This window comes from Lynx rufus, unplaced genomic scaffold (genome assembly GCF_022079265.1).
Source record: "Lynx rufus isolate CCGP_SWC_20201006 ecotype Redwood Valley unplaced genomic scaffold, mLynRuf1.p SCAF_9, whole genome shotgun sequence".
In the NCBI taxonomy this organism is placed as follows: domain Eukaryota; kingdom Metazoa; phylum Chordata; class Mammalia; order Carnivora; family Felidae; genus Lynx; species Lynx rufus.
The window spans coordinates 53,852,026-53,867,797 of record NW_025814897.1 but is presented as its reverse complement, the minus strand read 5'-3'; the positions used below and the strand labels follow the sequence as shown (position 1 = coordinate 53,867,797).

Below are 15,772 nucleotides of genomic sequence, written 5' to 3'. Positions count from 1 at the left end.
TTTCTTACTTCTAGTCGTACTGAAACTCACATGCAAGTTCAGTTTTGTGTCTCCCTGGTGGACCCTTCCCCCTGCTTTGCTCTCACTATTGCTGTGAAGCTGGCCTCTGGGCCCCGAGGGATTTGATGGCTGGCGAAATGAAAGGCTCCAGAGTTCAGCTCAGTCCTGGCTCTTCCCATGATCCTCCAGCTGCACCTGGTTTCCTGATGCCTCGGGTGCTGCTGCTTCGACCGCTTCAGGTGAGACTTGGGAGGTGAGACCAGATAGGTGTTTGCTGAGCAATTTTTTGCCCAAGGTCAGATATAGGTGCTGCATGGATTGTGCCTTCTACCAACTCTTTCTGTCCCTGTGCCTGGTACTAACCGTGGGACTCTTTACGCTAAATGCCAACAGTCCCTGGCCGGGACAGTCTGCCACAGACAAAGGTGCTGGTTACATGAATCACCCAGGTCCTTGATCCAAGACTAACTCTGGGGGAAATTGAATCTCTCGGTTGCTGAGGCCCGAGGAAGGGGAATGCAAGCGCTTTCCAGGATGGCAACAACACAGATCTGTACCACATACCTTGGGCTTGGTCTCAGCTGGGCAAGTATGTGGGCTCTATCAGTCCTTGGGCTCTCCTATAGGTACCTTTGGCACTTTGGAAAACTGTTTCTTGTCACGACTTCTCATTTTTCTTCCTTAGTACGGAGTCAGAGTCTTGTAAGAAAATGTCAGTCTGGCTTAGGGGAGGGTGACCATGTGGCTTAAAGCCCGGATTGGAGGGTCACAGGTGTAAGGTGCCCCTCAGAGCTGGGTGAGGAGGTGATTCTGAGACACTGCTGCTAGGAAGGAGGGTGAGTCTTGGGGTGAAGATCTGGAAGTTTGTCCTAAAGCCTCTCTCTCCTGGAGATGCTCTCAGAGCTCTGCTCCCTTTAACTCTAGGAGAGGCGGTTTTCTTTTCAACTCTTTATGGCTGCTGGAAATTTGAATAGGAAGGGATTGTACAAAAATGTACGATTTTTAGAGTGGTTATCTCTGGGAGGTAGAATTACTGGTGGTATTTTATATCCCAAAGATCTTAAAATAATGACCATGGATTATTTTCATAATCAGCAAAGTGCTGTGATAACCCAAATACTGCCATGTACAGAGAAGTCATGAGCATGGCCATCTTGGGGGAAGAGGCCCTTTTAAATTACTGGCATTTGGGGCACCCGGGTGGCTCAGTCACTTAAGCATCTGACTTCAGCTCAGGTCATGATCTCATGGTTTGTGAGTTCAAGCCCCATGTCAGGCTCTGTGCTGACAGCTTGGAGCCTGGAGCCTGCTTCAGATTCTGTCTTCCTCTTTCTCTGCCCCTCCCCAACTTGTGCTCTGTCTCTCTCTCTCTCCCTCTCTCTCTTTCTCTCTCAAAAATAAACATTAAAAAATTTAAATTACTGGCATTTATGGAAGTCTCACATATAGGACATCTGCCAACATCAATCTCCAGACCTTTACAGTAAATATTACTAGGGTACCCCAAATTTCTGAGCTCAAAATCAAGACCCACCCTGCTCCCACCCCAGAAACTGGCTCAGCCCTGGTCACTGTACTTATGTCTGTGGGCTATGAGTATTCTGAGTCTTGTCAGATCCTGAGTTACTTAAATCGGCAGGAAGACCCATTTCAGTTCAACAGGTTTATGGGATGGATATGCTATTCTAGTCTGGTTCTCTGAACACTTGTTATCCATGTACATACTCTTTATTGAGATGACTTACTCAGACTATCTAATTTCCTGATCTAACTGGATACAAAAGATTTTATTACATCACTCAAGATACTTAGCAAGGAGTTTTAGGGGCGCCTGGGTGGCTCAGTCAGTTAAGTGTCCGGCTTCGGCTCAGGTCATGATCTTGGGGTTTGTGAGTTCGAGCCCTGCGTTGGGCTCTGTGCTGACAGCTTGGAGCCTGGAGCCCGCTTCAGATTCTGTGTCTCCCTCTCTCTCTGCCCCTCTCCTGCTCACACTCTCTCAAAAATTAATAAATGTTAAAAAAAAAAAGGAGTTTTAGAGTCTTACAAATAACAATTGATAGGGAGATCATGGATTAGGGGTCACATGTCACTTCAATACTGCTTTAATATGGCCTTGCTCCAATGACACCAAGTAAAGCTTTCCCTGGTTTCTCTCTTGTCCCTTCTCCCAGTAATACACTGGCAGAGCTGCATCGCAGAATGGGTCCCCTGCTCTGTAACAGCTCACGTACTAGCTGTCACCTGCTTCAGCCTGGGGTGCTTAAGTCAGGACAGGACTGTGGTGTCAGACAGGCTGGGAATGTTAGTTGAACAAATGAATGACTGCACAATTGGATACGTGAGGCCCCTTTGTTGCTCTGTGGGGAAGGGGAGACATGATTCATTTACATACACACTATCTCCTGTAGGACTTGACAGAGGCCTGATGCACAGTGGGTACCTGGCAAGCATCTGATGAACGCACACAAAGACGGAAACAGCTACTCTCACTAAATGATACTTCAGCAATCTCCATAGGCATCTCCCCAGAGCTCCGGTCTCCAAGACAGAAAGAGCCTTTGCATGAAGGCAGACAATTGTAATTATTATTGAAGGTAGCCTGTAATACATAATTAAATTGAGCTTGAAGAAGATACAATGAAAAGCCTCATGCCATCAAGATCTGGTTTTCATTTTATACGAGATGGCCGAAAACCAGTAATTTCCACTCCTTACATTTTCCATTAGAGGGACCGAATGTCTTAATTAAATGAACATCAAATAGAACAGCCAATTTATAGAATTTTCTTGTCTCTTATTCATTCATTTCAGTGCCTTCCAGAGCCTGGGAAATGCCACTGGATCTCCCTGCTGCCTGATCAATACCTGTGATTAGCCCATCAGAACACCGCTGTTTCTGGCTCTGCAGGGAAAAACTGGAGCTGCCCATCCGGGGAACCCTGAACACCTAGGTGCCACGCCCCCTCGTGGAGCCCTTTCTCTTCCTGCTACAGAGCTGCTGACAGAAAGACAGCACCACTGGACAAGTTGGGACAGTTTCCCCCCCTCTCTGGATTCCAAGTGGCTGCTTCAAACCCTGGCCCTGCGATTGGGTGACTTTGGGACAGTGGCTTAGTTCTGTCTGTTTTGGCTCTAAAGAACTGGCAAATTTCTTTCTTTCTAACCAAGAGGAAGGAACGTGTTAATATGGGAAAGCCCTTGGAGTCAGACGTTCTAGGCTTTGAATACAGGCTCTACACTTGCCAGCAATGAATGATAACCCTAGAGGATGGGCACTCAGTTCTCTTTTCCTGTGAACCATCAACCCCCTACAAATGACAGGATTTCAGGCAGGTTATATAACACAACCTCTGGGAGCCTCTGTTTTCTCCTCTATAAAATGAAGACAGTAACCTGTCTCAGGAAGATACTGTGAAGTTCAAATAAGGTAACATGCTTAAAATGAAATGCAAATTTTTCATCAGGGCCTGCAGGACCACAGGAGACTGCCTTCCCCACCATGTCAACTCCCTGATGGGAGAAGGGACTTTGGTCGCAAATGTATCCCAGAACTTAGAAGAGTGCCTGGCATGTAGTCGATGTTCAATAACGTAAATGAATGTTGGCTGAAGGACCTACTCTTTCCTGCTTCTCTTTCCAATTTCACTTTGAACTCTACTCTTCCATACTTCCTGTGTTCCACTGCATCTGCTTCCATTCTCCAAACACGCCACGTTCAATCCAGGCTCGGAGTGCTCACACTTAGTGTTCCTTTTGCAGAGAATGCTCTTCCCTCCAATCTTTGTATGGCTAGTTCCTTTCATTACTCACATTTCAGTTCAAATGTTATCACTTCAGTCAGGCCTTCCTTTAAATAGATAGGTCCTCCCATCTTGGCCACATTTTCTGATTTTGTTTTCATTACATATTATCTTATTTATGTGTTTATCTGTCTCTTCCGACTATAATATAAGCTCTATGAGGACAGGGACCTTGTCTGTATTCTCATGCCTAGGAGACTATGCAGAATATAAAAGGCACTCAATACTTAATTTCTTAGATGAATGAATGAATGAATGAATGAATAATAAAGAGTAGATATTATTACTGGCTTTTCAAGATATGGATTAAGAAAAACTAAGAATTTCTTCCCTTTCACCTCACCCCTTCCATATGAGGAAGGGAAAGTTCACAAATACCCATAGATTGATTACCTTTTAGGTACCAAGCACTATGCCCATAACCATCTTTGAGGTAGGCATTATTGTTGTCATTTCACAATTGGTGAAGCTGAGGCTCAGAAAGAATAAATAACTTGTCTAAGATCACACAGCTACTTGAGGAATATAGATTCAAAGTCAAGTCTGTCTGTCTGACCTTAAAGTCTGTGTTCTTTCATCAAGCTTCCCATAAGTGATGCTGTTTCAGGGAAAAACCTTTGTGTTCATCACTATGTTATAGAAAACACTGTGTTTGGAAATCTCAAGTGGGTCAAGAAGACTGATAGTTTTCTGTTCAAGGTGTTTGCTTTGATATCACTGCAATTGAATTTGCCGTGATGCCCCCCCCACCACACACATTCAGGGGGTATGATGGAGATGGCCAGATGGTTGGCTTTTCATTATTTTTTTCCACTGACTTTTCTTCACTCCATTTTCCCAAAGCATCTTTGGAGAATGGGGAAAGAAAACACATAAAAGATTCATACAGTTGCCGTGAACTTGGCTCTCAGAAGAGGACCGCTAAAGGGTATCTTCACACACACTGCAAGGCTTTCTTCTTCACACTCAATATTTCACATCTCAAGCCACTTACTATGTTGCAGCTGGTGAGGAAAATGCCAAACTGCTTCTCTGATACTAACTTTTGCTGACTGGGATTTTTTAGTTGGAAAATAGAGATTTGATTTTTATGAATTTCATCTATGGCTGTTTCAAATGCCACCACTGTCAACGAGAGGAATTGGATACCATATCCTCTGTGAATAATTAGAATTCACAGCCCATGCACATGGATAGTTCCCTTGGCCTCAGGTTACTATAAAAGATGGCACTGCTACATCATTATCTTCTCCAAAACTGTACCAGAGCCAGGGTACTTTTTGGATTCTGCAATTAAAACTTATACTTGCTGCTAATTTCCTACAGAATTAAGTCCCACCAATGCATTTTAGCCTTGAGGATTTCTAACATCTGGTACACCCTACCGATGGTAGGTCTGATCTCTCACTGATGTTGTACCTGAAGCAGTGCATCTGGTGGAAAGGATTCAGGGAGATCTGTGATTGAATCCTGGCTCTGCCACTTGGGTGTATGAGGTCACAGAGCCAGTCAGTGTTTGTGCTGGTTATCCTCTCTCCCCTCAGATCCATTCTGTGCTTTTCTCTGTACCCAGAGGAGCTGACTACATCACTGCCCCTCCTCCCTCCACCATACTCCCCTGCTTTCTGGCTTGTTTCTGTTTGGATTCAGTCAATGGTAGGCATTGGCAAGAGACTGGATGTTAAGAGGAGCCTTCCTTATTCCTGATCTACTTCAGTGCCACATTTCTAATAGCGGCTTCATCTGTCCATAATTTTTATGAGATAGCTACTTATTCACGGTTATATGGCTTCCACTGGGCTTCAGTAACAACATCCTATTTCTGCCCTGCCTTGCCCTTAAGCCTCAGGGTTGGTCAAGGTTGTTCACTGTTTTTAATGCCTGAGTGCCTCACCATTCTTTCTTGGTTCTCTTATCCCTGCCTTTACATCTATACCTCTACAACATTTCTTTATATGAAAGATATTTTTCCTGGGTATAGAAGTCTGGTTGTTTTTGTCCCCCTTTCAGCATTTCTGTCTTCTCGCTTGCATGGTTTCTGATGAGAAGTCTGCTGTAATTCTTATCTTTGTTCCTCTATATAAAATGCCTCCCCCTCCATCTGCTTTAAAGATTTTCCCTTTTTCTTTTGTATTTTGAATAGATGACTAAGATGTGTGTGTGTGTGTGTGTGTGTGTGTGTGTGTGAACTTTGCTTGGTGTTTTCTGAACTTTTTGGGTCTGTGGTTTGGTGTCCATAATTACATTACTTCTCCAAATATTTCTTGTGCCTTGCTCTTTTTCTCTTCTCCTAGAATTCTAATTATGGGTGGTCCCTGACTTACGATGTTTTGTTATGAATTTTTGACTTAATTTTTAAAAATTTTTTATTAACAAAAAAAATTTTTTTTGAAGGAGAGAAACAGAGTGCGAGCTGGGGAAGGGCAGAGAGAGTGGGAGACACAGAATCTGAAGCAGGCTCCAGCTCCGAGATGTCAGGACAGAGCCCAACTGAGGGCTTGAACTCACAAGCTGTGAGATCATGACTTGAGCTGAAGTCGTACTCTTAACTGATTGAGACACTTTGAGCCCAACTGAGGGCTTGAACTCACAAGCTGTGAGATCATGACTTGAGCTGAAGTCAGACTCTTAACTGATTGAGACACTCAGGTGACCTGATTTTTTGACTTTATGATGGTTCAAAAGTGATATGAACTCCGAAGAAACTGTACTTCGAATTATGAATTTTGATCTTCTCCCAGTCTAGTGATGTGACACCCTCTCGTGATGCTGGGCAGCAGGGAGACACAGCTCCCAGTCAGTCACCTGAATCACGAGGGTAAACATCCCATAATTGACAACCATTCTGCACCCATACAGCCATTTCTGTTTTTCACTTTCAGTACAGTATGTAATAAATTACATGAGATACTCAACACTTCACTATAAAATAGGCTTTGTATTAGATGCTTTTGCCCAACTGGAGACTATTGGAAATGTTCTGAGCACATCTAAGGTAGGCTAGACTAAGCTATAATGTTTGGTAGGTTAGGTGTATTAAATTCATTGACTTAGAATATTTTCAACTTATGGTAAGGTCTGTCAGGATGTGATCCCACTGTAAGTCGAGGAAGATCTCTATATGTGTATTAGACAAGTTGATATTGCCTAGCTTTTGGATGTCTGGGTTCTGTATCTTTTTTTTTTCACTATTTTTTTTCTCTTTATATTTCAGTTTGGGTAGTTTCTATTGACCCATCTTCTTCCTTCAGCTGTCTCCATCTACTGATAAGCCCATTAAAGGCATTCTTCATCTCTGGAACTTGTTTTCATTTCTAGATGTTCATTTGATTTTTTTCTTACGGTTTCCACTTCTCTGCTGAAAATATCCATCTGATCTTTCATAGTGTTCACCTTTTCCATGAGATCTTTTAACGTTATGGTTATTTTAAATTCCCTGAAAGACAGCTTCAACATCTGTGTCATATCTAAGTGTGGTTCTGATGATTCCTTTGTCTCTTGGGAGTGTGTTGTGTTTTCTAGCCTTTTTGTATGTTCAGTTGAAAGTGTGACATCTTGTGTACTACACTAGAAAATGAGGTAACAGGTTTTATGCCTGGAAATGAGTAGGAGCTTCCTTCTGCTAGGACTTTAGTGACGGGGTTTGAGTTAATTCAGTTAGGATTTGGGCTGGCTTTGAAGTTTGATGTTTCTCTGGTTGACCTTAGTAGGCTTTAAGTTCCTCTAGTGATACCTTGTGTTTAGGGAGCTAAACTAGTTTGTCAGACGACTTTTTTTCTCAGTGTCAACTCCATCTTAAGCGTTAGAACCCCTTTCTGTGCTGTGCCTCAGGGAGGGTCTCTTTCCAGCCCTTATCCCTCTCTTACCTCACTCATGGTACTATTCTGCTTTCCATTGTTGTGTTTAGCTTTTTAGCTAAACTATGGGGGTGGGTGGTGAGCATGAGAGTTCTCTCTCGTTCTGAGTAAGCCTCGGTCTTATGTAACCATGTGTGCCGAGTCTCAAAAATGTAGCCTCTTCAGTGAGTGCTACTGCCCCCCATCAGGCTGTAATTCTGGACCCATTGCCTATCCCCCTCCCCTCCTAACAGAAGTTAAAATTTTTTTTCTTCCCTTATTCAGCGGCAGTGGGTCTCTACCAGTGCCTAGGGAGGACAGTGGTGGCTGCCTTTCTCTCCACAGATGATGGCTTTTGTTCCATATGGGAAATAAAGTGGGTTGGGATGAGAACAGAAGGCAGGACCTCCCAAGTTTACCACAGTAGACACTTACATCTTTCTCTACTCTTTTCTTAGAGTTACCTGGTCAGGCTGTGGAGAGAAATCATGGAGAGGATGTGGACTCTCTCACCCATTGTCTGCAGCCTCTAAGGGCTTCAAGCTCTCTTGCCAGTTTACACTTAGCCTTCATGAATCTGCCAAACCACCCTAGCTGATCTCTTGTGACCAGTTGTGTTAACCCCAGGTAAGCTAGTGCTCACGTCTTGGCGTTCTCTTCAGGAGTCTCTCTCCCTGGATTTGGTTAGGTGGTTGCCCTTGACCTTAGAGAAGTTTAAGAAATACTCATGAATTTGCCATTTGCCTGGCTTATTCCTACTGTTAAGTTTGGGAATGATGTACTTTCTAGCTCTTACATCCTCCAGTGAAACCCTTAAGCCAAGTGTCATTACTTGAACCACTTGAATTCTATGTCCTGCTGGGCACACAGATAATGCTGGAGCTGGGATTTGATACTCTTATCGCTGCAGCCTATTTTTCCTCCCTTCTTTATTTCCCTTCCCTGTATTTACATTTCATTCATAAAATATTTACTGAGCACCTACTAGGTGGCAAGCCCTAAGCCTGATACAGAGACAAATTAGTATTTAGTGTGAGTATAACTATGACAGAAGCTGTCACAGGGCACCATGGGATACCAGAGCCACTTACCCCTGTTAAACTTAGGAAAGCTGGCTGTTCATACCCACCCAGCAAGCGAATTTTGGAACCTGCCTCGTGCTCATGAGGCCGTTCTCTTAGCCACTGAATGCCATCTGGCCAGGAGCCCAAGTCTGAAATTAATGATACCACACACTGGAGATGAGGATTGCATTACAGAGTTCTTTGAGGTTTTCTGCCAGCAGACCTGTAGGCTGATGAGAGGAAAGTAACCTTCATTCCCCAGAACTGTGAACTCCTAAGTCGACTTGCTCTGAAGTGTGTTGTGTTTATGATAGATGCATTATTTAATCTGTTGAAAGGATCAATAAAGCCAACTTAAAACTTGTTTCAGTAATAGCCTGTGCTACAGGCAAGCCTGGGCTGATTTTAAAAAAAATATTAGAGCATTTGGGTTGGAATCCACTAAACTGCCTCATGGAGCTAAAAGTAGAAAATTCACTAGAGCAATGGTGCATTGGCAAAATCTGTCAAAATGTGTGTTAAGAAACACCACAATAATGATAATACTGCATCTTACTTCTTGAGAGCTTCACGGTTTACAAGCATTTTTTACCTTTAGTGTTTGTTTAGTTTTTTTGATCCCCATAATGACCCTGAAATGGGGTAAGGGAGGCATGATTTCTGTCTGGTTGAAACCTAGGTCTGGAAACCAGTCAGCCAGCCCCTGAGTCACAGGGCTAATATTCAGTGAAAACAGGTATCTGGGACCTTTGCTTTGTTCACAGTCTGAGCTGAACCATTTTTTCATGACCCACTCTGCATGCCTTTTTTCAGCCCATTTTGGATATTCTTATGGACCTGACCCCTTCCTAGTTCTGCCTTGATCTCTCAGACTCCACCCTTGATTCTGCTCCCCTGCTATGAACTTTAATTCCCACCTACTTTCGTCACAACTTTTGTTTGCTCCCTTGACTAGTTTATTTGCAGCTGTTCCCGGGTAATACCTTTCATGCCTGAATAATATTTCTGCAATTACTGGTACATCCACTTGTATTGCTTGAAGTGACATCGTCGATGATGATGATGATGATGGTGGTGGTGGTGACAGCAGCAGCAGTTCTCAGTTGATTCCTTACGGTGAGTAAGACCCTGAGTTTTCCATATTTTATCTCATTGAAATTTTGAACCTCAGACTATCCCATGAAATAGTACTATTTTTATTCCTACCATACAGATAAGTCACAAAGAACTTAGGTGAACCTAGTCGGGGTGGATGAAAGAACATGGATTTGTGTTCTGGCTCTACAATGTACTCCCTGTGTAATTTTAGACTGCTCCCTAATCTCTCTGTGTTCCTAATCCCTCAGTTTGTTCATTGGTAACAAAATGGCGGATGATTAATTTCTCTGGTCTGAGGTTGCTGGGAATATGAAGTTGAAAAAGATCCTGGCACACAGTGGGGATGTCAAGACAAGTTTCTCTCTTAATTTTAGGGCTTTTATCTTCAATTCACAGGGGATTCTTGGAAATTCCAAATGCCATTTTATAAAAAGTGATTATCCTACCTTTTTCTTCTTCATAAAACTGTGGTTATATATTCCATCAAGGGAGACAGGGAGCAGGGAATGGGATCCTTTCTGGTGGAGGTGTAGGAAATGGTTTTAGATTTCAGGGTTGGTGGAGATTAATGGTTGCAGTGATGTGTAAACATTCAGTTTGGGATCTGAAGGAGTGACCTTGGGAACTGAGTGCTCCCCTTTGCTCTGACAAAGAAACCCCTGTGTTGGCTAAATAATGTAGAAGAGATTTCCATTGGGCAATGGAGGGAAATTGAATTATTTAGTGTATTTCCCTTTCAATGAGTTAATCAAGATAATTGCTGTTTTCCTGGATCTTTGTCTTTCTTTGTAATTAACAAGGCCCGGGTTTGGAGACAGGAATTTAGCCAGTGAACTTTGTACAAATTGCTGTGACATTTTTTTGGGTGCAAATTGTACTGAAAAATCTATTACAAATCCTTTTCCTCTGGATTCCAGGACTGTGAGAAACTGATGCTTGAACAAGCTTGAGAAAAATTTACAGTTCAAGGATTTAAGTTCATTTGGGATTAACAAACTCAGCAGGGGACAGCAGGGCAGGGCTGAAAGCACAGGAGCTCTGGCATCAGACAGACCCCAGTTCTGCCACATTCTCACTGTCTAACAGAGAGCCTCTCTGAGCTTTAGTTTCTATTTCTATAAAACGGATACTATTGTTCATTTTCCAGAGCTGTTGTGAGGATTAAATGCAATAATGTGGTTCCTAGCCCATATCTGGTGCTACTTAGATTTTTTAAAGCTTCCGGCCACCAACCCCTGCCCCCCTCCGCCCCCAAGATCTCAGCCTTGTAGCAAAACGAGAAGGGACAAAATCCATTCATTAAAATAGCTCAAAGAGGAAGACCTCAGATACATATGTATTTGATTTGACTAGGATTGGAATAAGCCGAACTTCTGGTTTTCTGGCTACACCACTTAAGAAGTGCTACCCTGGAGGAGGGGAAGGGAAGTGAGCCCCTGGGGTGGGTGGCACGACCATAACATATAGTGATGCAATAGCGCCACTCTGAGGGGGGAAGCAGTAAAATTATACCAAGAGACACAGGAGCAGATCAAAGAACAGTTTACAATCACTTTGGGCAGGGGCAAAGGGTTCTGGCCTCACTTTCTACATAATACGCAATTGTGGCTGTTCCTTATTAAGGATCTCGACTCATAGAGAGAAAGGTTTCATTATGTTCGTATAACGGGCTTGAGAAGGGAGGCATGGAAAGCATTTGTTAAGTTCCACCCCACATGGTTAAAATGAAAACAAATATTTTTTTGAAACTTGACGATGTGAGCTTTGATTACGTGGAAAATTCATCTACATGGAACCGTTCTTTCTCCCATTGCCATTATTTCTGGACAGGAATCATATGAAGATGCTAGCGCTCTGCGGTTTTTATCTACATTACTTCCCTGTGCTATGCTGGGCAGGTATTTCCATTGTACAGATGTGGCAACTGAGGCCTAGAGGGATGCAAGCCCAACTCTTCTAATGTCAAAGTTCATGCCTTTTCCACTACATGGTGTTGCTTTCTAGGAGCAATCGTCTGGAATATGAACACGCAGAACATACTGTAGGCAATAATGGTTCGCATCCCAAATTCTGAGCGAAAACAAAATATATCCAAAAACTTTCATTCCATCGACTCACCTCTAATCGTACAATACATCTCATGAAACAAGATCATCAAGTGGCCTTGTTGTGATACTTACTCGTAAAATGTTGTCCATCCATTTTCATTGCTTTTGGTTGCCAGAAGGCCAGAGTTGCCATGGTAGGTCATCATGGCCAACTCATGTCCTTGCGTGGTCACACTCTTGAGTGCACTGTTGGTGCCCATGGTCACCCAGTACACCTGGCCATCTGGGACCACCAGCCAGAGGGGCATCCCGGTGGAGTCCCGGCGGACGTTCACCATGTTGCCGTTGTTGTCTGTGATGAGTGTGACATCGCCATCCCCAGTGTAGGTGAAGTTGTACAGGTAATCTCCTGTGGGCAGACTCTGCGTGTACAGATGCTTTCCACTGGTATCAAACAGGTAGAGCTCCTGGTCGATTGGTGAGGACAGCTCATACATGTTCTGGGTGTTGAGAAAAGGCTTGTTCTTCCTGATAAACCGAATTCGGATATTCCCCAGGTCAGCCACATAAAGTTCCCCGTCGGCACACACAGCCAAGGAAGATGGGGTATTCAGCTTTGCATCCTTGGCGTAGCCATCATCTCCAGAGAAACAGTCACAGTTGGCATCATTTTTACAATCACAGCCACTGGGGGCTCCAGCAACCAGCGAGATCTCTCCGCTAGTGGTGACCTGCCTGATGCGGTTGGTCTTCTTCTCATCGGTCTCAGCAATGTACAGGACCCCATTGTGTGAGACGGCCAAGGCCGTGGCAGACTCCAGGGTTGCGTGGATGGCCACCTTGCTCAGCAGGAAGTGGTCGATGCCGGGGACCTGGCAGTGCATGGGTCTCCCAGCGACAATGCGCACCTGGTGGTTTTCAGAGATTTGCAGGACCACATTGTTGTCAAGGACGTAGAGAGAGTTGTCCATCGGGTTGATGGCTAAGTCTGTGGGCCACTCCAGGCGAACCTGACAATGGAGACACCGATACTCAGATGCCCGGCAAGGTGTTCACCACTTATCGTCCCACAGCCCATATAGCTTGTAATAATGTCCCAAGTGCCTTCACACGCAGTCCTGCCTGATTTCACAGTGGCTTGTCATCAACAATGGAGGTCAAACCCCCTGATCTGAGTGAAACCATATAAAAGCTGCCCCCAAGACACCTGATGGTCTCCATTAGACTCCCAAAATATGAAGAAGGGAATAAAAAGGAAAAAAAAAAAAGAAACATAAAAAGTAAACAAGAGATAGACTTGGGAGCCAGATTCAGATCCTAGCCCCACCATTATGACCTTTGGCAAATTACTTTGCCTCTCTGAGCCTCAATATTCATTATCCGTAAAACAGGACTGACGATACCACAGAGTGCTTAACCTATCGTAAGTGCTCAAATAATGACAGCTAATGTTATGGAGGTGGGAGAAGAAGGCAGATAGAGTCTGGAGGCTGAAGCAGGAATTGTTCAGATATCTCAGACTCTACGTGAACTGTTGATATGATGCCTGTATGAAAGACGATATTTCAACCCACTGAATTCATGGATTAACACGAATATCCAAATTCAGTTTATCAGGAAGAACAAGCCTTTCCTCAATATCCAGAACTGACATCACCTGGGAGCTGGTCAGAAATGCAGAATGGCAGGTCTCACCAAACCTACTGAATCAGAATCTGCATTTAAATAAAATCCCCGGATAACTCATGTGCACACTGAAGTTTGTGAATCCCAGCTCTAGAAAATGGTTTCTCTACAAATCGAAACCACCATGAGATACCACCTCACACCTGTCAGAATGGCTCAAATTAACAATTCGGGCAACAACAGATGTTGGCAAGGATGTGGAGAAAAAGGATCTCTTTAGCACGTTGGTGGGAATGCAAACTGGTGCAGACACTCTGGAAAACAGTATAGAGGCTCCTCAAAAAATTAAAAACAGAACTACCCTACCCAGCAATTGCACTAACGGGTATTTACCCAAAGGATACAAAAATGCTGACTCGAAGGGGCACATGCACTCCAGTGTTTATAGCAGCACTATCGACAATAGCCAAAGTATAGAAAGAGCCCAGATGTGCATTGACTGACAAATGGATAAAGAAGATGTGGTATATATATTCAATGGACTATTACTTGGCGACCAAAAAAGAATGAAATCTTGCCATTTGCAACAACGTGGATGGAACTAGAGGGTATTATGCTAAGTGAAATAAGTGAGTCAAAGAAAGACAAATAGCGTATGACTTCACTCGTATGTGGATTTAAGAAACAAAACAGATGAACATAGGGGAAGGGAAACAAAAAAAAGGTAAAAACAGAGAGGGAGACAAACTGTAAGAGACTTTTATGTGCTCTCATAGAAAACAAACTGAGGGTTGCTGGTAGGGTGTTGGGGGGATGGGCTAAATAGGTGATGGGCATTAAGGAGGGCACCTGTTGGGATGAGCACTGGGTGTTACGTGTTAAGTGATAAATCACTAAATTCTATTCCTGAAACATTATTATTCTATATTAACTAATGTGGATTTAAATCTTAAAAAAGTGAAGAAAAAAATAAAGTTAAAAAAAAAAGAAAATGGTTTCTAGCACCCCAGAGAACAGGTCCTCCCAGAAGACATTAATGAAGGTGGCGATGGGAATGAGGGGTTCAGAGGTCCTGGGGCCCAGCCCGAGCCTCCTCTGAGCCGGGCTGGGAAGCTGGCAGGGACGATGGTGAGCTTGCAGGTAGGCATGCATGGGATGCAGTTGGCAGGGTCTGAGGTGAAGAATGCTGTGTTGGTGGAGGAGGAGGAGGTTGGATTGTGGAAACAGCACACCAGGAGGTAGGTGCTGGCACTACGGGAAGCCACTGGCCAGCTGTGTCCCCAAGAGGTCATCCAGACACACTGCACATGGGCTGGAAGCGTCTCCTCCATCCCAGTTGTCTACCGCACTCCTAGGAATTCACCACCTTTGGTTCCTGAGCCCCCTACAAACCCTCGACGCTCCGTCCAACGTGGGGCTTACTTAAATGCGCATGTTACTTTAGGTAAGAAATTTCTCTCCCAGGAATTTGCTCTTGCACCTTGTGAACAATGGTGCACACCACGGCAATGTTTAATGATGGTGAAAAACTGCAACCGACTCAAGTGCCCAACAAGAGGGAATTCACTAAATCAACGATGGTATTTAGTTCACCCATGAGTTAGAATACTCTACGTACCTCTTAAAAGTGATGTTATAGATGCATATTTAATGACATTGGAAAATGTTTGCTATGTATTAATTGAAAAGAATAGGCTACAGAATTGTAAGCACAGTGTGATCCCAATTGGGGGAAAATGTAACAATAAATTAGATTATAGATAGAGGGGAGAAGAAAAACCAAAATGTTAACGGTACTTGGATTAGGGGTAATTTTAACTTTCTTCTTTGTAATTTTTAACTTTTTACATTTTCTACAATGTCCATGTGGTAGTTTACTAACGCAGAAAGAAACCCCAGTAAATTATATACCTATGAGATGTGGCCACCTCCGTCTGACCCTTCTGCTCAGGGCCACCCTCGGGCCCTGCTTCCTCACTCCCAGCCTGGGCCCCTCTGCCTGCACAGAGCCAGGGAGCCTGAGGCAGGCCAGAGCCACTGGCCAGAGCCGCTGCCTTCACACTTCCCAGTACTCTCTGGAGCATAGCGTCACGGCAGCCCTTGGCTGCATCAGAACAGTTTACTGTAACGTGACAGGGGAGTTTTCAATTTCCTAAAACCCATTTCTTGTCAACACTGGCTGCTAAATATTTTATGCCTTCTGGTCCTCTGGCACCTTGGGGACCTGCTTGCTCAGACCTTTCTGCCAGTCATTATGATGAAAAGATGGCTCCCTGATGGGCAGGTGAGGAGGGGGAAGG

The 15,772-nt window shown here is 43.9% G+C and overlaps 1 protein-coding gene across 1 annotated transcript in view; it reads right to left on the bottom strand.

Annotated features, from left to right (window-relative positions):
• The window catches only part of TENM4 (teneurin transmembrane protein 4), a 383,504-nt gene that overhangs the window by 22,022 nt on the left and 345,710 nt on the right, over positions 1 to 15,772 (bottom strand). The window contains exon 24 of the mRNA XM_047071426.1: positions 11,979 to 12,856. Coding sequence (XP_046927382.1) covers positions 11,979 to 12,856 — 878 coding nt within the window. The remainder of the gene's footprint in view (positions 1 to 11,978; positions 12,857 to 15,772) is intronic.